At 33.0% G+C, this 27,230-nt stretch overlaps 1 protein-coding gene across 4 annotated transcripts in view; it reads left to right on the top strand.

Annotated features, from left to right (window-relative positions):
* The window catches only part of LOC126884493 (neprilysin-1), a 162,128-nt gene that overhangs the window by 49,126 nt on the left and 85,772 nt on the right, over positions 1-27,230 (top strand). For 3 of the 4 annotated variants that reach the window (XM_050650428.1, XM_050650427.1, XM_050650426.1), the window contains one exon: positions 23,116-23,415. The exons of the other annotated variant lie outside the window; for it this stretch is intronic. In XM_050650428.1, coding sequence (XP_050506385.1) covers positions 23,116-23,415 — 300 coding nt within the window. The remainder of the gene's footprint in view (positions 1-23,115; positions 23,416-27,230) is intronic. 4 annotated transcript variants of the gene reach the window in all.

Below are 27,230 nucleotides of genomic sequence, written 5' to 3'. Positions count from 1 at the left end.
GTAATTGAATGTATATATTTTTTGGCCAGTACCCAAATCTAAGTATTCAAGCTTCAATAACGGGAAAACGATGCATTTTAGAACATAAGCTTATTAAACATTTCTCAAAGTTCTTAGCAATATCAATCAAATGAGCCCCCGAAGAAGTTGATAGCATTAAAATTTATGTTACAAAAGTTTTTCAAAATTCATCTTTTAAAAAAATTTTCAAAAAATGTTATTGTTTTCTCTTAAATAACTCCGTTAATTTTTACGATATCAGGTTCAAGTAATAACCATTGGAAAGTTAATTCCAAGGGCTAATAAACCACGTTGAATTTAATCTTTTAAACCACCTACTTTTCTAAAACTAAAATGTTAAATGACCCCGGTTACATGATTCTCGCAGCAAAATTTTAGGTTTAAACGTTTCTATTTCGGTTATTTTTTACCCTACAGAAATAGTATAAAAAGTAAAATATTTGATACAGAAAAAACTAAAATTTGGTTATATATCATTTTTTAGGTATATTGAGTATTTTTGGAGTAATTATCAAAAGAAAATGGAAACTACGATAATTTTAAAAATTCTGATTTTTTTAATTACATCTTTTTTTCAAAAATATTCATTCTAAACCGGTCAAAATTATTGTTGATATCATTACTTATGCTTATATAGAGAAACTTTTTTAAGAATTACAATAAATTTTAATTTTTGAGGAAATGGCGTATGTTTTAGTTTTCACTTTTTCCTAAAAAAATCGAAAGGGTTCTTTTATTTTCATCATAACTGGCTTAATTTTGATGCTGTTAACTTTTTCTTGAGCTCATTTGATAGGTACTTCGAAGTACTTTGACAAGTGTTTAACAGATATATTTTATAAAATGCATTGTTTTCCCGTTATTTAAGCTTGAATATTTAGATTTGAGTACTCGTCGAAAAAAATATACATTCAATTACCCATAACTCACTTTGAATTAACAGTAGTTTAGTTATTTAAGTAAGCAGTTTATTTAGTTTTTTGTTATCTTCAATTTTGGTAATAAGAACTTTTTTGTAAAAGCTGATAGTTTTTGAGTTATACGTGAAAAACAACTTTAAAACATGCATTTTTGAAGTTATACTTCTTTACGATCGAGGGTGAAATTTTATAATTCCCTGGCGCATGCGCAGACAGACAGTATGTAGTTCGTTGCTAATCTTTCAAATTATGTATGTATCAGCGCAAATAAGTCATTAAAAGAATATATCAGTGTTCTTAGTAAATGTATTATTTATTATAATTTTTGTGTCTTCCTCGGGCGTAAGATAATAAAATATCTATTTTTATACTTCACTTTGATCTATTTGTCACCGTGATGTGTAATTATATCCGACACGTCAATAACACGAGGCTTGATAGCTCGGCTGGTATAGCATTGGACCAAAGATCGAGAGATCGCGTGTTCAAATCCCGGACGATTCATATTCATTTTTTTTTATTTTTGGTATTGTTAAGTTTTGGTTAATTTTTGATATTGTAATTGTTAAGTATATTTATTTCGTTGAAATTATATAATAGAAGTATAACTTCTTACGTGCGTACAAAGTACACACACATTGTTTTTTACGAAAAAATAAAATCTTTGATCTTTAATAACTCAAAAAGTATCGATTTAAATTAACAATTTTATATAACAAATTTTGCCTATAATTTGTCCCTCTATCGATTTATGTTATTATTTTTAATAAAATAATTTTCACCCCCGAGAAGTGGTGGCATCCACCCCCAAGGTAAAAGCGCAAGTTGACATCATGTCACTTTTGTTCCTTGAGGTATTTTCTAAGTACTCACCAATTTTCATGAAAATCAATGGAGGTTCAACGAAATCGGAGGTGAAAACCTTCAGTTACTGCACTATATATTTTAATTCTCATTTTCAATTCACGTATATCATAGACATACCAAACTCTACCAACTTGAAGAAATGTTACTAAATAACATATCAAGCAAATAATCTTATTTTGGCAAAAATATCAAGTTTTGCTATACCCCTTCAGATATTATTAACCCTTCTGTATTTTGTGATTTATTGATGATATGGGTTAGTGTGATAGGGATGTCAAGTACTTTTAAAACTTGCTTATTTCTAGAAGGCGCTATTCTACGCTTTTTTTTCAAATTTACTATATTCCTCCAGTCATATTGCGTATATCTCACGTCTCCTCAGAATGGAGTCTATCTATCAGCAGCTTGTTTTGTGTATTCCCTAACCGGTGTTTAATCGGGACAGAAAGTTGCAGAAAGTACCGGCCCTTAATATGTCTAAATGATATTCCCAGAGGCGGCTTTACCTATTGTGCAGGGTGTGCGGTGCACACGGGCGCCGGAATATTAGGGGCGCCGAGCACCAAAGAGCAGGTCCTTTACTTTGTTTCAACATAAAATATGAAATTTTTTTAAATAGGAGGTGGAAGATGAATCAGTAACTGAAGCGAAAATACATTTTAAAGTAAACTTGAAAATGTATTCCTACTATTACCTATTAGATACCGCAATTACTAAATTTGACGAACGCTTCGAACTTTTAAAGCAAAATAATGACACTTTTTCGTTCCTTCAAAAATTAAAACAATGGAAGGATAAAACACTGCAGTAAACGGAGCCCCGCATACAGCAGACTTTTTATCGGCAGATAGTTTAGTCGGGATGGGCTGTTAGTGCGCATACCGACTAAATAGTCGGGTTGGTGAAGAGGGCGCACACTATCAAGAGCGACCGACTATTCTCGAACGATTTAGTACTAAAGTTCTTATTCGACTGTTGAAGTTAGTAGTCGCACAATGAAAAAAATATCCAGAAATGTTATTATCGCTCTCATATAACCGAGGAGGAAATCCAAGAAGAGATTCCGAGAGTATTGAGTGCATCCAATTTACAGTGAAAGAAATGACACGACGGTTAAAAGTAACAGACGTGATCCAGAAGATTGTCATGTTAAAATGGAACTGGGCAGGACACATATGAAGAATGGAAAACAACTGTTGGATGAAGCAAATTCTTAAATAGCGACCAAGGACTAGCAAAATAAGTAGAGGCGGACCTCAAACAAGATGGACTGATGACATCAAGTGAATGACTGGTCACGAATGGATGCAAAAAACAACAAACTAAAAGGGATACATCTAAGGAAGGCTTCTTTGTGGCGATGGATGGAATAGCTGTCGATGATGCTGATGATGAATTCTCAGTGATAGATTCTTTAGTAGAAAATTCTACACAATGTATTCTAAATTACTTGATTACGCAAAAACATTTTTCGCATCGGATGATCTTAGTCACCTTCAATGAACTAGTCATGCTAATTGGGCCATTCAGGTTTCTACAATTAACGATTGTGAATTAGACGATGCCATTTTTTTGCAAAATATTCAAAAAATATTCGCACGGTACAAGTATTGGACACCAAAACTAGGAGAGAATTGAACTATCGACCGATAAACAATCGTCGTGTGTGCGCAAGTCCTATTGGTAGGAGAGCCCAAGCGGGGATTTTTGCAGTTACTCGAGCGCGTCAGATTCATATAGGAAGAAACCTGGTGCCCTGCAGATGTACCTCTACCATATATTAGCTCTTTACACAGGGGAGTTCGTTAAGGGGGGTCCGAAAAAAAATATATCCTTAAAAATACTCGAAATTATCAGATTAAGATAAGGTAAGTTAAGGACATGCAAAACAGTGCAACAGTGTATTTCAAAAATCTGACGATTTGAGCGGTGCGTAAGGAAATGGGCGAGTTAAAAAGTTTCACAAAAAAGCGAATAATTCGCGAAATGAATGTTAGATCGAAAAACTAAAAAATACCTATGTGTTCATTATTTTTCAAAAATCTATCGAATGATACCAAATATGACCCCCACGGTGAGGGATGGGGGGTAAATTTAAAATTTTAAATACAAATCCCGCGATATTTCGCAAAATAAACATTAGATTGAAAAACTGCAAAATACACTTAATCAATAAATTTTTGAAAAATCTATCGAATGGTGCCAAACACGACCCTCCCAGGGAGGTGGGGTGTGGGGTTACTTTAAAATCTTATATAGGAGCCCCAAATTTTTATTCCAGATTTGAATACTTTACGTAAAAATAAGCAACTTTTATACGAAAAATTTTTTCAAATTATGGATAGATGACGCTATAATCGGAAAAAACGATTGTTGGAAATGGAAAATTAAATTAAAAATGGAAAGTCCCCACTAGAATGGAACACTTTACTTTACTTTTTTTGCTTTTAGGACCTACTCTTCACAACCCAATAGGTCCCCAAAGCGCTCGAGTGACTGCACATTTAGCATACTTCGCTCCCCTACTATACATATAGTTAGCTCACACTGATTAATCTGTCGGCCGATATTTGAACGACAAATTAGTTTGAAGGCAAACTATCTGCCGATAAAAAGTTTGCAGTCTGCGGGGGCTCTTTTGGGTAGGTTGTTCTGACGCCGTCTCCCGACATCATTGGCTCCCGACATCATTTAATTGGACTATTTACATCTGGATTTTTGTTTACAATATAAGTGTAAATAATACCCTATAATATCCTATGTGCTAGTACTAGAAATAGGTAGGTACCTATTCGACTATTCCATTTTGACTGCGCGTCTACCAAAAGGCGCCAGAGCATCAACTGCACACGGGCGCTACATGGACTAGAGCCGCCTCTGGATATTCCATAATTGTAATAATAAGTCACCTCTTTTTTTGTGCATTTGCCTTGCCCCCAAGTCAATGATTGTAAGTTCGAGATGAATCTATTCATGTAAATTTTATTGCATTTGAGAGACATTATATTTTCCATAAGATTTGTGCGGTGTACTGTTTTTTTAATTACCTGTTCTTTTTAAATTATTCAAACTTTTGGAATCCATTACTTACCTAAAGAGAATTTTAAATGGATATCGTTTAATTGCAATTGAAATATAAATAAAGCGGGTAGTACTAAGTATTGTTTTTTTTTTCTAACAACGAGTTTTGTACTCAGTTTGTATTAGGCATACATCAAAAATGAAAAAAGCAACCCTAGGGCCTATTTCTGTCAGTCTGATTTTATTCATGTGCCCCTTGAAGCGGCAGTGTCTTGTTAGGAAACCTACGATAATTCGCAAATCATTCCTATTAATATCTAATACCTCTTTGGATTATTTTTTCAAATCAAAGATTAGTTTTCAACCTAGTATTAGAAAAAAAATTAGACTATCCAGAGAAGCGGCACTCTTCTGAACAAAAAAACAACATATGCATAGGTTTTGCAGATGACTTGGTATTTCTGACACGTTCAAGAATAGAACTTCGACAAATGTTCAAAAAGTGTCTGAAGAAGCCAGAAAATATGGCCTGACCATAAACCAAGAAAAAAACAAATATGTGGAAATGAGAGGGGGAAATAACCCAAATAGGTTATATACTTACATATATTTAAAAATAATGAACCTGTCAATGATTATATCGAACCGCTTGTAAAACCGACTGGGAAACATATCAAGTCGACCTAGAATATTGTTTATGCAGGCTTAAACGGTAGAATCGGAATACGAAGACAGTTTGGTCTAGGCCATACTAGTTTATCCTATCGCGCTTAGGACAAACTAGTTTGGCCTAGGCCAAACTAGTTTGTCCTGAAATCGGGTTTGGCCGGTAACATATGCATGTGAAACAGACAATGAATCAGAAAGAAAAAAAAGCTAGAGATTTGGAAGAGAAAAATCTTTTTTGGTTGAAGAAAGTTTTTGGTTGTATAAAAGAGGGTAACGGGGAATGACGCAGAAGAAAAAACCAGGAGCTAATGGAGATGTATAATACCTGGTTGCACCAACAGATCTTAAGATTAAGACGGGCTTTAGAAACAAACACGTGGAACCATTGAGTCTTAGGTCAATTTTCAGATTGCCACAATTGCCACGTGGATTGCTTAGATAAGAATCGAAAATTATGGTGCAACGTAAGTGAGACTTAAAGCGGCCATATCTATAACCTGAGCTGGGCTAAGCTGGAGCTTAAGATTTGTTCGTGCAACCAGACATAAGAGACCTAAAATAATACAGAAAATCACAGCGCAGAGAGTTAGATGATTAGGGCCGGTTTGAAGAATGCCACAAGAAAAAAACTAAAAAACTTTCAAAGAATTGTGCAGTTAGGATAACAAGGGAAGGTAAGAAGAGGGAACCATGAAGGAAGTAGTTTGATCCGTCCGGACTGACATTGAAGAACTTGGTAAAAGGGACTGGTGAGAATAAGTGAAGGACCGGAAAAAGTGGAAGAATCTTGTTAAGACTATCGAAGCCAGGAGCCTCTAACTAGAGCCTGAAGTGCTGTTAAATATATAAAATTAGGCCTATAAACAGAAATGCAGGTGATTAATCCATCCATTATATTTATAAAAGTATAGAAAAATTAACAAATAAAGAGTAAGAAGATAAAAAAGTGAACAAAAGATAAACAAATATAGTCTTTAGTCTAGAAGTCTTTAGAAGAAAAGAACGGAGAGTCCACGAAGGAAGTAGTTTGATGCTGTCCGTAATGATATTGAAGAAACGGGTACAAGGGACTGGAGATAATAAGCCGGGGACCGGAAAAAGTGGAAGAATCTTGTCAAGACTATCGAAGCCAAGAGCCTCTAGGTCTAGAGCCTGAAGTGCTGTTAATATTATAAAATTAGGCCTAAAAATAGAAATTTAGGAGATTAATCCATAATTATATTTATAAAAGTAGAGAAAAATTAACACATAAAGGGTAAGAAGACCAAAAAGTGAACCAAAGATAAACAAATATAGTCTTTAGTCCTAAAAGTTAATTGGTCTGTTGAAAAATGCGAAGAAAAGGTTATCTATTATTTTGAATATTTTATTTTTTTAAAGCACTCTTTTATTCTTTAGCACTATAAATCACTTGTAGTACGAATTAATATAGGTTTTGCAGTTTTGCTATATCACCCGAGATAGTAGCACGAAATAATAGGTACACTACTCCAAGAAATTAACGCACCATCTTAAAAATGGGTAATTTTTGATATCTCAAATTTCCTAAACCTGTTGTCCGATTTAAGCACCTGGGGCGCCGTGGCTCGACTACAGGGGCGCCGCGAAAGTTTTCTTCCAATATTAGACATAATCACATAATTACCTTCAAGTATTAAACATTAAACTAAAGTTGTTTTGATTATTTCATTCATAGGAGATTCTGACCAATAGAAAGCTACAGACATGCAAATTAAGGTGAAAATTCCACACCTGTAATTTTGAACCAATCAAAATACGTTATTTTGACAGATCACCATGGCAACGGAGGTATTTTATCGGAAATTTTTTGCTCGTGGGGTACCCAACAGAGAATTATAGTGGAAATTTTTTGACGTTTACAATAACAGAACATTTTTGACAGACTGGTTTTTATTTGTTTACATAATTTAGTTTTGATTCATTTTCTATCACTTGTAGTTACTCAAAACTTATGTAAAATTGAAGAATATACTATTTTCTATCTTGAAATGGTATTCCCATGCAACTATAATGAGTAGAAATTACGAATTTGAAAGCCTAAATAATTGCTGACAAAGCTATGGCGCGCTATTAATCTGTTCATGCAGCTTTGGATTTTCAAATGCAAATTTGGTGTGGAATTTTCTTACCGAATACCACGCGAAGTCAAATTAATATCCGGAAATTTTTTTTTGATCATGAATATTTTTAGAAAATTTCCCTCGTCTGCGACTCGGGAAATTTTCAAAATATTCATGATCTCAAAAAAATTTCCGGAAATAATTTGACCTCTAGTGGTATTACTAGTGATAATTTTTGATAATCTCCCGTTGTTAAGCATATTACGTCAGATGCCCTTCGTTGCTACGAAAAAATACATTCAGTGACATTAATGACAAATGTTTTAAAAATTATAAAAGTGATGACTTTCAACCGTCAAATACATATTGTTATGATCTGCTTCTTATTAATTTTATATTAATTATTATTTATTTGATTAATTATTTAATTGTCGCAAATCATACATAAAAAATGAATAAAAAATCTCAGGGTGCCTTTTTATAATATTAAAAAAATGTCTAAATTATCTTACGTTATACTTATCTTCTCTCGTGGGTTTAGTATCTCTTAGTTGATCCTAATCGGGATAAAATAGGAAAAAGAAATAAAGCAAAAATATAAAATAAACATACAGAATTGTCTTTTATTTATCAAATCAATACTCTAAAAATCTATCAAATCTAAAACCTGTGGACACAGATGTCCGAATGAAATTTTTACCACTTAAATTTATTCTAGTTAAAAAAAAAACAATTTATCGGTTTGTTCCCGATGACTTTGGTACAACAAAATAAACAAAACCAAATTATGTATTCGCAAGATTAGCTATACTTCCAATTTACTTTTTGAAATATTGGAATTTTAATTCCTACGCTTTTTACTCAAAGTTTTAGTTTCCGAACATAAAAATATCTTTCACATAAGTTGACTGACCTTTTGCTTCACTCACTCTGATGTCTTCTCGTGACCCAAAACAGCTCTCCCTCGTTGACTATGTTAAAGGCTACTCATCAAAGCCCTCTCCGTTCTCCAGCTTCAAAACTATCAGCATACCAGCACCAATTCTCCAAAACGGGCCAAAGCCTCTTTTGACCAGTACTCGATTCAAACAGAACTCCAAAAATTCTCTGCTCTCCTTCTCACAATAATACAGAATCAAAGAGGTATTTCGTCTCAATTTGATCTGTCTCTCGTTCCACTTTACAGCACTATTCTCCACTATCAAACAGCCACTGGTACTTGCTAACTATCTATCCACGAAAACGTCGAACTGCTCCTCAGCGATGCCAATAACATACTGCCTTCTTTTTCAAATTCACTCAACATTCAAACCACTTTTCCCCTTCCAAATTGCCAAGACTCAGAAACATTTCTCTTTTCCATTCGACAAACAAACAGTCATTTACAAAATTATTCCGACCATCCTAATTACTTTCGGAGAAACTCCACAACATTTACTCGGGGTGAAACAAAGATATTAAAATTCCAAACTTTCTTTTAAACCATTTTTCTAGAAAATGATAATTACCTCTACCTGTGGTCTTTTTCCATTTTAAATCTAAATACATCGTCCTTTTCACTTTAATTATTCACAAAAGTCTTTAATGGTTCATCGGAAAGCTCATTAAAAAAGAAATCCACTTACATCCAAACTAAATTCTAATAAATATTTACAGATCAATATACAGGGTGTATCAAATTTATGTGCCCGCGTTATTTAAAAAAAATTTAATTTAATTTTCATTTTGCCTTTGATTGAAAAATTGAAAACACAATAATATTTATAACAACTGTGTGTTTAATTTCACTAATTGATACTTACCTACATATATAAATTACAATAAAATTTTGGTTTTGAACAGTTTTATTCATGAAATAATCGCAACACATTGCACTCGAACTCTAAAATTAATATAGAATTTTTGCCCTCGTGACACTTTGACATAATTTCACTTGCCTTCGGCTCGTGAAATTAAAACTGCCAAAGTGACACTCGGGAAAAATTCAATAATTTTAGAGCTCTTGTGCAATTACTACTGACAACTTTTTAACTTTTAAAATATACCTATATAAAAATGTTTCCCATGATAAACGAGTTCAGTTATTAGTAATTTTATTTGATGCCGACAATATATTCTCGATATTTTAAATTTCACGAAATAATTCTGTCACTACTGTAAATTGACTTCGGACCGACAGGCCATAAATCACTGCCGGTCGGCAAATACAATCGTCTCTTTGCACGTGCACATTTTAAAACTATCATAGAAACTATCAAACTGTACATAGAAAAATTAATGATAATAATATCAATGATTGTTGTCCCTTGTTGCAGGAGTTTATTATCTCCAATGAAGTTAATATCTCTTGCAATATTAAATCTATTTTTACGGATCACTTATCAGAGCTTATCAAATGGTTCGAAAAATACTTTCAAGCTGATAATATCGACCAGTTTGCATGGATTCAAGATCCATTTAGAGCGGAAGCTCCTTCTGAATTTACTTCTTTAGAAGAAGAAAATCTCATTGATTTGGCTTGCGACAATACGTTGAAGACAAAGTTTGGCTGCACGGAACTAACTGATTTTTGGATATCAGTAAAAGATGAATATCCGCTGCTAAGTGGTAAAGCTCTGCGCATCTTAATTCCATTTGCAACATCCTATTTGTGCGAAGCTGGGTTTTCGGCGGTCGCTGTAATAAAAAGTAAATACCGTGCGAAAATTAACGTGGAACAAGAAATGAATAGCTGTGTCCAGTTTGATTCCGAGATTTGAAAAGTTGTGTAATGAACAAGAACAAGCTCATTTATCCCATTAATTACTGTAATTATTTTTTCAGTAAATTGTTTGTGAATTTAAAGTATATTTCATTATTATTAAATTAACCTAACCATATCAACTGCAACAGAAACCGTATTAACTACAGTTAAAGTTAGACGTTAAATCAATATTTTGACTCAGGGCGCCGCGGAAAAATTCTAGTTTATTAAGTGCGCCGCAAACTAAAAAAACTTTGGGAACCACTGTGTTATATCCTTATTCTTTAACAATATCGCTGTAATAAAATTGTTGCTAGACACGTAAATCGTCACTGTATACCGGATGTACCAATCAAACTGTGTTTTTCTCTCAAAAAGTCACCACACCCTGTGGAATATTCTATAATTTATAAAATACTGAATCAGGTCTTCTTAACATTCTGTTAAGGATGTTAAGTTGATACAGGGTGTTTCTAACTAAAAGCGGCAAACTTTAAGAGGTAATTCTGCATGAAAAAATAATGACCGTTCGCTTTATGTTTGCAAATGCTTCGTTTCTGAGATATGGGATGTTGAACTGACGATTTATTTATTGCTCTAAAACCGGTAGTTTATGCAATTGAAATTTCGTAGGTTTTAAGAGGTAGTAATTGCGCATACGGGTCGTATTACCCATATGCACGCCAATTGTGAATATAAAATTCTTAGTTGTATGTCAAAATATCCGCAATAACTGCCTCTTAAAACTCACCAAATTTCAATTGCATATCTCAACCTGTTTTAGAGCAATACATTAATCGTCTGTTCGTAAGAAAAATTTCAACAGCCCGTATCTCGGAAACGAAGCATTTGCGGTCATAAGTTTATAAAGCAAACTGTCATTTTTTTTTAATGTAGAATTACCCTTTAAAGTTTGTCTTTGGCATGTCAAAAACATGGCTAGTTGTTAAAGTCCTCATCATCATAAGTGGCTCGACAATCCGTTGTGGATCTTGGCCTGCTCGCAAAGAAATCGCCACTCCAGTCGATTCCTGGCAACTTCCCTCCATCTTCTGACCCCTAGAACCTTTAGTTCTTCTTCCACATCATCAATCCATCCTCTTCATCGTCATCCTCTATTTCTTGTGCCCTCTGGGTTTGAAAATGTTAATTTCTTAGTGTATTCGTGATCTGACATCCTAGCAATGTATCCAGCCCACCTAAGTCTCTGCACTTTAACGAAAGTTGTATCTTCGACGCCATAGCCCATTTTCATTTACGGCCCCAAAAATCTTTCTAAAAATTTTTCTCTCAAAAATACCAAGAAGTCTTTCATCACTTTGAGATAAGGTCCACGTTTCAGCCCTACATATCAAAACCGGTCTTATTAAGGTCTTGTATATGTTACGCTCAAACTCCTAATTCGGACAATATCTGAAATTTTTACTCACTTCGCGATGTGGACTCACTTCGCGATCATTTTATTTGGACATTGGCCGAAGCGAAATACCCAGAGTAAACTCGTTACTCACGCGTTGTGAGTAAACGAAAGTACTCAATTGCCGAAGTAAACACGCACACCGGAGATTGAGCAAAACCATAATACCCATAACCCGACGTGGGTAATCTATTTTACTCACGTATTTCTAGTTTGCGCAAACGCCAAAATCCATTTCTCAGGGTTCAGACGTGCAGGTCGAGACATGTCACCCCCACTATCCTCACCCCCCACTATCCTCACTATTAAGCAAAGTAAAGTGAATATTTTCTGAAAAGAACTGCAATAAATATTGAAAGTGGTACTTGTATGAAAAAGACTATGTACATATGTATGTATGAAAACGTTTAATAAATTTTTACAATTTTCAATAATAATAGTTTAAGAGCTAGTGAACCCTCCGACTAACAGTCTTCCTGTAAGGCTAGAAATTTGTATAGTGATAATTCATAGCAAACCAAGGCTAAAAACCATGACATGGCAGGCATCAGCCCTGCACGTGTATCTACCAGGTGAATCTAAAAGTGCATAGTTTAGGGGTAAAATAAACTTTCTCCTGTAAGGTTTAAATTTAAGTATGTGTTTGCCAAAAAGTCCTAATTTAAAAATAAAAATTGACCTATCTGAGGATTTCTCTTCCAATTCGCCCATTCTGGAGATAATGAATTTATGCAAACTCAAATGTCTTCACTTATACTACAGTGTCGTTCCCGCTTGATTAACAATTAAAAAACAAAGGGGTTTTCGATATTGTATTGCAAAAAACTCTTTGGGATTTCATCAATCGATGTTTAAAGAATATCTACCTACCTTGGAAACATTGAAATTTTCAGTTAAATGTCCGATCCAGGGTTAAAAATGGCCGATTTCGCAATTTTTTAATTTATTAATCGCTTATAATGTCAAAAACTATTAACCTAAGAGAAAAGTCACTAAAGACCTTTTCTGTCTGGAATGATTCAAAAAACTTTTTTTTTTTTTTTTATTAACTCCCAGTATATTTACAATCTGTCACATATATAATATTGAAGGACAATAAGTAAATGGTCGGATATTTACATTGGACATGTAGGAAATATTTCCAGTGAATTATTTCCTTTACATAATTAACCTATTTATTAAAAACCGTTATTTGTTTGTTATTCTGAGTACACTTAGTTAAACCTGCTTATCAGGTCCGTTGGTTTAAATTTTTTTAAGCGGCGCACCTCACCTACTGTGTTAAATAGATCACTCGCGAGGGGGTTCACATGCGTATTTGCTCTATCCCGATATTTTTCACTATGTCGTTTTATTTCACTTTTTATGGTGGGGACTTCCAAGTCTCTTTCTATTACTGTATTTGGCACGTACCAAGGGGCATTGACTATTATTCTTAAAACCTTATTTTGGAACCTTTGAAGTATTTCTAAGTTTGAATTTGACGCTGTGCCCCATAGCTGGATTCCATATGTCCAGATTGGTTTTAGAATTGATTTATATACAAGTATTTTGTTTTGAATGGTCAGTTTTGATTTCCTGCCGATAATCCAGTATAGTTGCTGCAGTCTAAGTCCTAGTTGTTTTCGCTTGTTGAATATATGTGTTCGCCATGTGAGGCGTTTGTCTAGGTGCATGCCTAAGTATTTCACACTATCAGCTTGTGCTAATTGGCTGTTATTTAGTTTCACTGGTGGACACTGATCTCTTTTCATCGTGAAAGTAACGTGAATTGATTTGGATTCATTCGCTTTTATTTTCCACTTTTTTAGCCATACTCCTATTTTGTTCAAGTTTGTTTGTAGGTTTCTTGTAGCTCCTGCAGGATTGTGATGGGAGGCTAGTATTGCTGTATCATCAGCAAATGTTGATACTGTTGTTTGTTCTGTAGTGGGAATGTCTGCCGTGTACAATAAATATAATATTGGGCCCAAGGTACTACCCTGTGGTACTCCAGATTCTATGTGGTAGATGTTAGTATATTCAGACTGCTGTTTTACTAAGAAAAATCTGTTAGTTAGGTATGATTTTAATAATGGATAGAAGTTGTGAGGTAAACCTTTTTTTATTTTATACAATAGTCCAGGATGCCACACCTTATCAAAAGCTTGGCTAATATCTATGAATGCGGCTGAACAATACCTTTTCTTTTCTAAGTCATTGCTAATTTGTTTAACGACTCTGTGGACTTGTTCTATTGTACCATGTTTTGCTCTAAAGCCGAACTGATGATCTGGTATGAGCTTTTTTTCCGTTAATATTGGCTGCATTCGCTTGAGTAGAAGTTTCTCAAATATTTTTGATAAGATTGGCAAGAGACTGATGGGTCTGTACGAGCATATTTCATTAGGGTTTTTACCTGGTTTGGGAAGCATTATTATTTCTGCTACTTTCCACTGATTTGGAAAGTAGCTCAGCCTTAGCATTGCGTTAAAAATTTGTAGTAATGCTGTGATTCCTTTTCTAGTGAGTTTTTGCACTATAATGCCGGTTATTAAGTCATAGCCCGGTGCTTTTTTTGGTTTAATTTGGTGTACAATTACATCTCTTATTTTCTTGTATTTAAAGTTGCTTATGGGCTGTTCCATTTGGAGAGGTGACTCCAGGTAGTTTTGTATGTCGTCCATGTCTTCTTGTGTACTCTCTACTTCATTTGGTTTAAACACATTTGATAGGTGAAGTGCAAATGCATTGGCCTTTTCTTTGTCGTTTCTGGCCCATTTCCCCTGTTGATCTTTTATAGGGGGAATATGTTGTTGTGGCCTGTTCAATTTTCTTGTTGCTCTCCAGAGTGAGTAGTCTGTTGCTTCCGTTGGCGTTAGGTTTTCAAGATATGCCTGAACCGAGTCATTTTTCATCGTTAACAGAAGTTTTTTTAGGTCCTTACTTGCTTTATTGAGGTTTTTCTTATTTGCTGCTGTCCTTGTTTGCTGCCATTTCTTGCGTAGTCTTCTCTTTTCAGCAATTTGGTCTTTTATTATGATTGGGTTTTCGTCGATTTTATCACTGTCTTTTTGTATCGGGGTTGCAACCCAACCCGCAGTTTGAATGGAAGTTGTTAGTTTTTTTAATGCTACTTCTATGTCCTCGGTTGTTTTAAGAGGAATTTTAAGATCTATACATGCATCCACCCGTTCCTGAAAGGTGTCCCAATTTGTTTTATGATTGCATACTATAGGTTTTTTTGGTCGCACTACTATTCCCTCAAACATGGTTAAGAGTATTGGTGAATGATCAGATGACAGATCAAAGCTGGACTGTATTTTGAGTTGTTTAGTATTAATGCCTTTTGTTACGAAAAACTTAAAAAAACTTTGTTCGATGCAAAAAAATAATTTTAGGATAAAACTCTAATCTTTCCCCTCGTGTGGCAAGGTCTTATGATGTTCAGAATCGCCTGTTATTGTACACATTTCTTCTAAATGACTTACTCAAACACATACTTAAATTTAAACCTTACAGAAGAAAGTTTATTTTACCCCTAAACTATGCACTTTTCGATTCACCTGGTAGATACACGTGCAGGGCTGATGCCTGCCAGGTCATGGTTTTTAGCATTGGTGTGCTATGAATTATCACTATACAAATTTCTAGCCTTACAGGAAGACCGTTAGTCGGAGGGTTCACTAGCTCTTAGACTATAAGAAACTTCTTCTTCTTCTTCCTCTTTATAAGCAATTCTGCTTGTTCATTGGCGGATTGATACCTCTATGGAAGGTTGTCACTCCATCTTTTGCGCGGTCGGCCGATACTTCTTCTGCAGATTGGTGATTTATCTCGTGCTATTTTGACCACACGTGTCTCCTCCATTCTGGTTATGTGGTTGTTCCATTCTTTTTTTCTATTTAGTGTCCATTCGTTTATACACTGTACGTTACATTGTCTTCTAATATCTTCGCTCCTCTTTCGATCTCTCAGTGTATTTCCTGTAATTCTTCTCAGTACTCTCATCTCTGCCGTTTCCAGTAGTCTTTGTGTTGTGGCTGTATCGGGTCTTGTTTCTGATACATATGTCATTATTGGTCTTACACTGTCTTTATAAATTCTTGACTTCATCTCAGTGTTAATAAGTCGGTTTCGCCATATAGTGTTATTAAGGCATCCTGCCAATCTATTTGCTTTTTGTACTTGATTTCTCACTTCTTTATCTAGGTCTCCGTAACTTGACAATGTAATTCCAAGGTATTTTACTTCCATTACTTGTTCAATACTGATACCATCAATTTATATTTTGCATATGTTCTTTACTGATTACTATTGTTTTGGTTTTCTGAGATGAAATTGTCATATTGAATTCTTTTGCTCTTGTGTTAAATCTGTGGACTAATATTTGCCGACTATCTTCATCTTGGGCTATCAATATTGCATCGTCTGCGTAGCAGAGTATTTTTACTTCTTTGTTTCCCATTCTATAACCTCTTCCTTTGTTGACGTTTTTGATGATTTCATCCATGGTTAAATTGAAAAGCATAGGACTCAATGAATCTCCCTGTGTTATTCCGCTGCCTATATCTATAGGTTCTGTAAGTTGCCCATCTATTCTGACTTCCATTTTGTTGTTTTGGTAGATGTTCTCAATAGTTTTTATGATATCTAGAGGGACTTCTCTATTATTCAGAAGATGGATTACATCTTTGAGTCTTACTCTGTCAAATGCTTTCTTTAAGTCAATCAGACATAGAAATGCGGTCTATTATTATACTCCAGTGATTTCTCAGTAATTTGCTTTATGACGAATATTGCATCTGTACACGATCTTCCAGTACGAAAACCCTGTTGTTCATCTGCTAAACTTATCCTCTGATTCATTACGTCTTCTAAGATTTTAGTTGTAAGTTTTATGGTAGTACAGTAGAACCCCGCAAATCCGAACTAATTGGGGGGACAGCCTGTTCGGATTCCGAAAAGTTCGGATTATCCAAAAGTTAGCCTAAGAAGCTAACGAAGATGATTTTTAAAAGATTTGGACTGCCACCGATCCCTTTATGAAACTCTATCCGCACGTTTATGCCTCCAATATTCTAAAGCTGAAAAATATTTAGATCACTGAAATATTAAATCGCTAACGCCAGTAGTTTTGTTTCGTCACGGGACATGGGAATTCGGCCATGTAAATGATTCATTAATTTGTAATCTGGATATTGATTACACTATGCTTCTCATGTTTCTTATCTTTTTCAATGTTTTCGTTCATAGTATACCATGGAAAATGTGTATTATGCACATTCCTTTATTGATTGTGTTTAGTCTAATTCGACGTTTTTATTCACCCATTAGTGTTCCAGTGTTTAATACTGTAGCTAGCATCTTACGTAATTATTTTCTCACATAATAAACATGTTTTTAAATTTTTATTTTGAATTTTTAAAATTTTTTTTCACTTTCCGTTGGTTCAGATTTGCCGAAAGTTCGGATTTGCGGGGTTCGGATTTGCGGGGTTCTACTGTATTTAACAAGTTGATACCTCTGTAGTTTTCTGGCTGCTTTTTATCTCCTTTTTTGAATAGTAGAATTAGTTCGCTCGTTCTTCACTCTTCCGGTATTTTATTGTGTTTTATGATTTTGTTAATTAATGTTGTTAATTGTTCTGTCATTGTTGCTCCACAATATTTCAGTAATTCGTTTGGTATTCCATCCTTACCTGCAGCTTTTCTGTTCTTCAGCTTTTCGAGTGTTTTTCGTACTTCCTGTGCACTTATATTAACATCTTCATTTGATGTAATTTCTGGTGTTTCCGGTTCTAGCATCATTTGTTCTTCCTCTGCATAGAGCTTTTTTAGGTAGTCAATCCATGTATCCTTTTCTATGTGTTTTGGTTCTATTAGTTCCTTTACCTCCGTTCTTTGACCTCTTATAAAGCGCCATATTTCCTTTTGGAGACCATAAAAATCATGTTCCATTTCTTTCGAAAAACGTTCCCACTGATCTTCTTACTACTGAATGTGTTTCGTTTCTTATAGTCTTATAAATTATCGTATGCCTCTTGTGTTTTAGTTGACATGTATTTTAGGTAAGCTTTTTTCTTCCCTTTACATTTTTCCTTCACTTCTGTACAAAACCATGGAGTTCTTCGTCTTGGAAGCGATTTATTTTTATTAATGTTTCTTTCACCAAGAACTCCCTTGACTGAGGCTAACATATTAGACTTAATTTTTGCCCAGCTTTCTTCGACTCCGTCACTTTCTGTGATATACATGTTGCTGCTTTTTTCCGTTAGTCTTTTTTGGAATAGGTATCTTGTGGAGTCGTCCTGTAAGCTTTCGACTTTAATCTAAGAAACTTGTTATATTTTACTGTTTAGTTTTTTTAATGAATATAAATGTAGAATTTCAAGAAAAATTTTATTTTACTTGTTATTATGGAATTAGTGTAGGATATGGTTGTGTTTGGAGGCTTTTCGGGGTTTGCGAAAATTACAAACACCCACAACCCGACGTGGGTAAAATAGATTACCCACGTCGGGTTATGGATATTATGGTTTTGCTCAATCTCCGGTGTACGTGTTTATTTCGGCAATTAAACACTTTCGTTTACCCACAACGCGTTTTGGGTATTTCGCTTCAGCCAATGTCCGAATAAAATGCTCAGTCCGCGACGCGGGTAATTCATGTTGTCCACATCGCGACGTGAGTAAAAATTTCGGACATTGTCCGAATTCGGAGTTGTAACATATATATTGAGATATTGAATGGGTTGCATATGTGAGTCCATATTAAATATAGTAATGAAACACAGACTTACTCACAATCATTTAATTATACTTTGACGACCGGTTTCGATCTCTACAATATACAGATCATCTTCAGGTCGGCGTTACAAGTAGTTAAATGATGCCGTTACAAGGATTGCGTTGCAACTTAGTTGTTGTCATATTAGTACGTCCAAATTATGCTAATTGGTTTGTTGGGATAGTGATAGGGTAAACAGACATGTTACGTAGGTTAAAACACAGTAAGATTTCGAATTTGGAATGGATCCTGAAGGAAGATGCGTATGTGAAACGGGTGATGTTTTGTTAGAATGGAGAAAGACAATGCTCCAGGAGTTGCGTATTAATTGTAGCAAAGTATGAAATGTTATTCTAGGCTCTTGTACAAATGTGATGGTCTTAGCTCGTAGATGTTATACGATGCGGGCAGAGGTCAAAGCATAGGAAATGACAAATAGGAAAATGTTGTCATAAATTAATCTAATTTAAGATATGTTGTTCTCAGTAAGTTAACTGAGGGATGTCATAAGTATAATAATATCATAATATTATGAAGTAGTAAGTGCCATACACTGTGAAACTATGAAGTGTATAGAAATTAAAGGAAAGCTAGTTAGTTAAATGAAAAAATATTAATATCAAAACATCGGTTAAGAAACTTTAAATTGAAAAATTGAAAAAGGTAAGAAATTGATAAAATTAAAGATTATTTTGTTTGAGCTATTGTATAATGGGATATGTACAAAGAAAAAGAAAGAAACGAAATATTAATGGAAGGGTGTAGGCACTTACTTGAGAATAGTTTTTAACTAAATAAATAAATTAACACATAACACATAGGGTTTAAAAGCACAAAGACATAACAATTATTGGTAAAAGGTTTTTTTAAGGGAGGTAGCACTACATTTCCCCAATTACAAAGTAATTGGGGAAATGTAGTGCTACCTCCCTTAAAAAAACCTTTTACCAATAATTGTTATGTCTTTGTGCTTTTAAACCCTATGTGTTATGTGTTAATTTATTTATTTAGTTAAAAACTATTCTCAAGTAAGTGCCTACACCCTTCCATTAATATTTCGTTTCTTTCTTTTTCTTTGTACATATCCCATTATACAATAGCTCAAACAAAATAATCTTTAATTTTATCAATTTCTTACCTTTTTCAATTTTTCAATTTAAAGTTTCTTAACCGATGTTTTGATATTAATATTTTTTCATTTAACTAACTAGCTTTCCTTTAATTTCTATACACTTCATAGTTTCACAGTGTATGGCACTTACTACTTCATAATATTATGATATTATTATACTTATGACATCCCTCAGTTAACTTACTGAGAACAACATATCTTAAATTAGATTAATTTATGACAACATTTTCCTATTTGTCATTTCCTATGCTTTGACCTCTGCCCGCATCGTATAACATCTACGAGCTAAGACCATCACATTTGTACAAGAGCCTAGAATAACATTTCATACTTTGCTACAATTAATACGCAACTCCTGGAGCATTGTCTTTCTCCATTCTAACAAAACATCACCCGTTTCACATACGCATCTTCCTTCAGGATCCATTCCAAATTCGAAATCTTACTGTGTTTTAACCTACGTAACATGTCTGTTTACCCTATCACTATCCCAACAAACCAATTAGCATAATTTGGACGTACTAATATGACAACAACTAAGTTGCAACGCAATCCTTGTAACGGCATCATTTAACTACTTGTAACGCCGACCTGAAGATGATCTGTATATTGTAGAGATCGAAACCGGTCGTCAAAGTATAATTAAATGATTGTGAGTAAGTCTGTGTTTCATTACTATATTTTATATATATTGAGCCTTACTGCACGTATTTATATTTTTCTTTTTTAAATGTTTGTGGAGACCGTGAACAGTAACTGTTTTGTTTGCTATTGCTTTGCATCTTTTTATTTCGTCGCTTGTCGTGTTTATTGAGTTTACTAGCGATCCAAGATAAGTGAATTCCTTGACTTGCTCAAAGGAATGATTGTTAATTTGAATTATCTGTTGGATATTTCGGGAGTTTTTAGAAACCAACATATATTTGGTTTTTTCCTCGTTTACCACAAGTCCTAATTCATTTGCCGAGTCCGAAAGTCTTGTAAGACACTGCACCATGTCTCTCATACGTCTGCCCACTATAACTATGTCGTCAGCGAATGCGAGAATTTGCGTCGATCTATTAAAAATAGCTCCATAGTTGTTAAAGTACCTAACTTTTATATTATCCAGCATGAGCGATTGAATAAAAAAACAGAATGTTAAGAAGATCTGAGGCTGTAGTTGGGTTTTAATCAGTATTTTATAAATGCTAGAATATTCCACAGGGTGTGGTGAACTTTGAGAAAAAAACATAGTTTGATTGATACACCCGGTATACAATGACAATTAACCTGTTTTAGGGCAGTCAATGAGAGCAAGAACAGGTTATTACATACCTCCGAATTCTATCCTACTGCGTGGATTTTAATGAAATTTTAGGAATAACCTGAAAATATCTCCCTATTCAAGTCTACCCTATGCCGATGTGTGCTTTTGTCTTGGGGGCGGTTCCCACCCCTTCTCGGGGTGGAAAATTTTTTGGTTAAACAACCACAGAAGTTGCTAGAGAACCTAATTCTGAGCAAAAACTGTTCTATAATTTCTTTTTCGAAAACTCAATAATTTTTGAGTTATTCGTGGTTGAAAATTGGCCAATTTCATTGAAATATAACACCTTTTCAAACGGTTTTTTGCGAATACCTTAAAAACAATGCATCTAACTAAAAAAATTACATAAAACATTTTTGTAGCTCATAAAAAAACAAAGAGATTCGTTCCTTCTTTAATCATCTAGTTATAACACAAAAAGAGATATGGTAGGTAAAATTAGTTTGTTTTGTTGGTGCATGCTCAAATCAGTGTATTCAACTTGGAATAACAGAGAAACGGTCGATTTTAGGTGTATAATGCTACCAATACCTTTTATTGGGCTTGAAAAGTTCTTTCAAATAAGCAATATTAAATGTCGATTACATTCAAACTAAGCGAAATATGCTGCAAAAAATTGATGACTAACGAATTTTAAGAAAAAAATTGGGAAGTTCATTTAACCCCTCATCCACAAGAATTTAAATGTATCGTTTTCCTTCTACAATACATTTTACTACAGTGTTATTTTTATGTTCAAAAAGTTAAGCGGGTTTAAAATAATTGGTTTTTGAAAAAAATAAGATCAAATTATAGAGCGCATATTTAAATTTTCTTAAAAATCTTCCTTTTTCTCCATGTAACTTGAAAATGATAAGAGTACTTTATAAAAAATAAAATCAAAATGTTTATCTAGAAGAAACCTACATTTTTGTATGGCATCTTTTTTGGCATCTCTTATCATTTTCGAGTTACATGGAGAAATAGGAAGATTTTTAAGAAATTTTAAAAATGCGCTCAATAATTTGATCTAATTTTTTTCAAAAACCATTGATTTTAAACCCGCCCAACTTTTTGAACATAAAAAGAACACTATAGTAAAATGTATTGTAGAAGAAAAACAATGCATTTAAATTATTGTGGATGAGGGGTTAAATATACTTCTCATTTTTTTCTTAAAATACGTTAGTCATCAAATTTTTTACAGTTTATCTCGCATAGTTTGAATGTAATCGACATTTAATATTGCTTATTTTAAAGGTACTTTCAAGCACAACAAAAGTTATTGGTAGCATTATACACCTAAAATCGACCGATTCTCTGTTATTTCAAGTTAAATACACTGATTTGAGCATGCACCAAGAAAACAAGTTTCTTTCACTAACCATATCTCTTTTTGTGTTATAACTAGAAGATTCATAAAAGAAAGAATCTCTTTGTTATTTTATAAGCTACAAAAAAGTTTTTTTATGATTTTTTTAGTTAGATGCATAGTTTTTAAGGTATTCACAAAAAACCGTTTGAAAAGGTGTTATGTTTCAATGAAAATGGCCAATTTTCAACCAGGAATAACTCAAAAAGTATTGAGTTTTCGAAAAAAAATTATAGAACAGTTTTTGCTTAGTATTTAGGTACTCTAGCAACTTCCGTAGTTATTTAAGCAAAAAAATTTCCACCCCCGAGAAGGGGTGGGAACCGCCCCCAAGACAAAAGCACACATCGGAATAGGGTAGACTTTGTTTCTTGGGCTATTCCCTACTTACTGTGAAAATATCACGTAAATCGATATAGTAGGATGGAATTCAGAGCCACATACCCTCATTGACTGCTCTATTTAGCAACAATATTATTACAGCGATATTGTTAAAGAATAACCCCAGTTTCACACACTAATAATTTGAACGTGCGATCGCTAGAGCGGACGATAACATTCCTATGGTAGCTCAAGCAATCGCATGATAACTTTCACATTACACGGAGGTTGGAACGTTCGGTGTTGGAATGTCATGGTGCGTTCAAGCGATCACGCGTTCAAATTTTTAGTGTGTGAAGCTGGGCTAAGGCTATAACATATTAAAAAAATCACTTGTTTTAAATGACCCATTTTTAAGGTGATGCGTTAATTTCTTGGAGTAGTGTATATTACTTGATAAGGACAAATAGTATTTAATATATCGCCCTTTTTATAGATTCAAAACCGAAAGTCAAAATATGTACTTCAAGCGAATGTATCAAGACGGCATCAAGTTATGTTTCCTCAATAGATTATAGCGTAGATCCTTGTGATAATTTTTACGAATTTGCATGCGGAAAGTGGTCAGAAGATCATCTTAATCACGGATGGTGGAATACTTTTTCTAGTTTTTCCACTATAGAAGAAAAAATTGTTATCGAAACCGCAAATGCCTTAACCGAAGAACTGGACAATCCAAATGTACCAAAAGCGGTAACAAAGACTAGAGACTTTTTTAAAGCTTGTATGGATGTAGGTAAGTCCGGTTAAAAAATAATACGATACTTATTAATTTAGTTTAAGAGCATAGGTTCAAAATTTGGTGGCAACGCTTTTCAAATGCATTCATTTTTTTAAATCCTGAGAAAACTAATAAGTATTTTTAAAAAATTTAAGCTCTTAATAAAAGATTACATTATTACCGATGGCAGAAAGTCCCTTCCAATAAACAAAAAATTTCTTTTGAATGACATATTTGAAATTAAAAATCACTCAATTTTCTCTTTTTTTCAAATAAACATTATAGAGGTTTTCAAGGACTTTCAGTCCTCGGTAATAATTTAATCTTTCATCCTACGTTTAAATTTTTCAAAAATACTTACCTATTAGTTTTTCACAGGATTCGAAAAAAAAATGCATTTAGGAATCATTGCAAGCAAATTTTGCACCTATCCACTTAATATTTCTATTATTTATTTAGTGTATGGCGTACTTGGACAATGTAACCATAAATTATTAATATAAAGTACTATAAAAAAATATAAGCAAAAGTTTTACACCACCAAAAATTATGCTTATTTTAAAAGTTTTTTCTTTTAAATAATCTAATCTGGTAAATAGGGGAGTGCATATAGATTTTCACTTCGGAAAAAATCAAACAAGATAGAACTTTTTGTAATTTCATTAAGAAATGTTTAATAAACAACATATCAAAAAGTTCTACTCGAGAAGTGGGTGCTTCATTTTTTATTAAACAAATGAACTGCGAAAATTGATGTTTTTTAAGTAACTCCAAAAATATTAATTTTTGAAAAAAACTGACTTGTCCAATGAAAAATTCAGAAAATTTTACAAAAAAAATCTTATATAAAGATTTTTCTAAAATTAAATCTGCAGCTTCTATAATTTTTTGTTTATAACGCTAAAGTCACCCTTCTCACAAACATTGGCGCACTCTAAACGAGCCTACGGCGAAGTGCACGGTTGAGTTTTTTTAATGTAATTCTTGAACTAATCGATCAAATGAAATTTTACAAATTGAACATGAAAGAAGAATAATTAAGCTATCTTATAGTTATAATAAAAAGAAACAAAATATATGAGAATAAGTACGGTGTGGGCTGAAAGTGAGACTTACATGAATTTTGTTTAAAAATGATTTTAAAATGTGTAACTAATGCAATTTTTCTTATAAAACTCTCAATTTTGCACAACTTACCTTTCAATCATCTCAATAAACGATGTTTCATTCAAAAAAATCTCAAAAATTTAATTCAAATGATACGACGTCTCAAAAAATATAATTTTTGAAAACTTCATAGTTTTACAGAATTAACACCAATTTAAGACGGTATTACGCAATTTTCAACAGATCTATTACAGTTTTATAAGTGTTTCTTTTAAGTTCAGGATGTAATCTTTAAAATGCACTAAATTATTTTACTTAAGAAATGAAACAAACTATTTCTTTTTGAGAAAATTAAGAAACATAACAAAAATGTAATACAAAAACCGAAAATTACCAGCTAAAAAAATGTTTATGCAAAGTGATCAAAACTTTTTTCTGTAAAACTTATCTAAAATAAATTTAATAATAAGCTTCAACAATAATAAATGTTCAACAAAAAAAAATTTTTTAGCTCTTATACAGTATGTCTGCGTAACTTGGAACCTATTGATAACTTTTTTATTATCAGTCTTACGAAAAAAATGTATTCTTTATAAAATACTCTGCATCATATATAATCTAAGATGCAACCATCAAATATAAAATTTTATTAATGTTATACGAGGTATGTCAAAAAATATGAATTTCACTCAAGAGTAAAGTACCTTTATATTTCACAATATCGAAAATTGTTATAAAGAAAAGTTGTTTGGAATGAAAAAATATGTTTCAGTGTTCAACTACATCCTTCTAATTAAAATATTGTGAATAATAAAGGCACTTGACTCTTGAGAAAAATTCATATTTTACATACCTCGTATAAAACTGAAAAAGTTTGATATCTGATGGTTGTATCATAGATTTTAGACCAGGTAGAGCATTTTATGAAGAATAAGTTTTTTTCGTGAAATTGATAATAAACTAGTTACAATATTTGTAATAAAATCATGATGGGTATCCGTAATTTGAGAAGCAATTGATTTTTTTTTCGATTAGAATAATATTATTGTATATTAAAACATAGTTTTTAATTTCAAACAACTTTTCATAATAGCATTTTTTGATATTCTGGAATAAAAAGCTACTTTACTCTTTAAAGAAATTCATATTTTTGACATAACTAGTATAAAATTGATAAAATTTGATATCTGGTGGTTGAGTATTAGATTTTTGACTATCTAGAGTATTTTATGAAGAATAACTTTTTTTCGTAAAATTGATAATAAAAAAGTTTTCCCTCTGGTTCCTAGCTACGCAAACATACTGTATAAGAGCTTATGTATAAGAATTTTCAAATTGTAATGCCATATTCGGATTAAGCATAACCAAAAACAAAATAGAAACATATTTCATCAAAGTAAAATGATGAATTCAACGATATTTTTAAATTATTTATACAAAACAATTGTCATTGTTTAAATAATTAATAAACAAGTAGCGGTCAAATCTGCGAGTAGAACTTTTTACTTTAACATGTATATAAACTAACAAAAAAAGTTTTAGAAAAATATAAGCTTGTTTGAATTATTCCGAAACAATGCATGTTTTCGTTCTAATTGCACTCCCCTAAAACGGATTAACAGATTCCGCTATTTTTTTTATACCTACTTTAATTACTTGTACATTACTGTAATTTCTTAGTTAGTCATTAAGAAACTCTTCTACTGAATAATATGGTCTTTTAAATAGATGGGCTTTTGTCATTTTACAGAACTTGGGAAAGTATGCAGTAGATTTAAGTTGTAAAGGGAGATGGTTGTATAGTTTTTTTGCAGAATATAATATACATTTCTTTATATAGATTACTAACAACTCAGACGACGGGATCGGTAAATAGACATCAAAATTTGAATTTCTGCTGGAGTAGTCATGATGATTCAATGCTCCACGAATTAGGCAAAGAGTTTCTAAAATATACAAAGATGGAAACTTAAACACAGCTATTCCTTAACTGTGTGAATGAGGTTAGCAGCTTTGAATGCTGTAAAAATTAATTGCAAAATAAATACACTTACCATAAAATTTCAAACTCCAATAACTGTTTGTGTAATATAAAAAAATTCAAAATGCAAAAATTCGACAAAAAACAGCAAAAAATTCAACAGACTCACAGCCACTAAAGTAAATAAGCCAGAAACGTCACAAATTGTACCTAAAACCTGAAATCATACTCAAACGTCTTTTTTGTACCCATCTCTTTTCAGTAGTAATAACCCAAGGACATTGATAATTGTTCGAAAAATTTTATAACAGATTTCGAAAGCTTGTTGCTTGGAAACAGACCGACGCCGTAGGCGGAGGTCTGTTGCCTGTAAGCAACAAGCTTGAGAAAGTTGTTAAAAAATTTTTGAGCATTTATCAATGTTCGAGGGTTATTCGGATAGAAAATTTTTTGCTGGTTATGAAAAAAAAATACAGAGCAGAAACAATTTATTTAAATGTGCAATTACCAATTCTTCCACCGTCCGATTTCCATCTAATTCATATTTTCTATCATTGCAAAAGTCCATAAACGCTTTCCATACAAATTTTTTACTGTAAACAGTATTCTTTGGTATATTTGATTCGATAATTTCATTAATATTCTCATCAGTATTACAACCAAATCGTGACATTTTGAAATATTGGATATTTGAAATGTCAAAATCGAAATGAAACGAAATGTAGGTATCCATAGCTACATG

Source organism: Diabrotica virgifera, chromosome 5, assembly GCF_917563875.1.
Source record: "Diabrotica virgifera virgifera chromosome 5, PGI_DIABVI_V3a".
Classification (NCBI taxonomy): domain Eukaryota; kingdom Metazoa; phylum Arthropoda; class Insecta; order Coleoptera; family Chrysomelidae; genus Diabrotica; species Diabrotica virgifera.
Note: the sequence above shows the minus strand (reverse complement) of the source record. Positions and strands in the feature narration are given on the sequence as shown.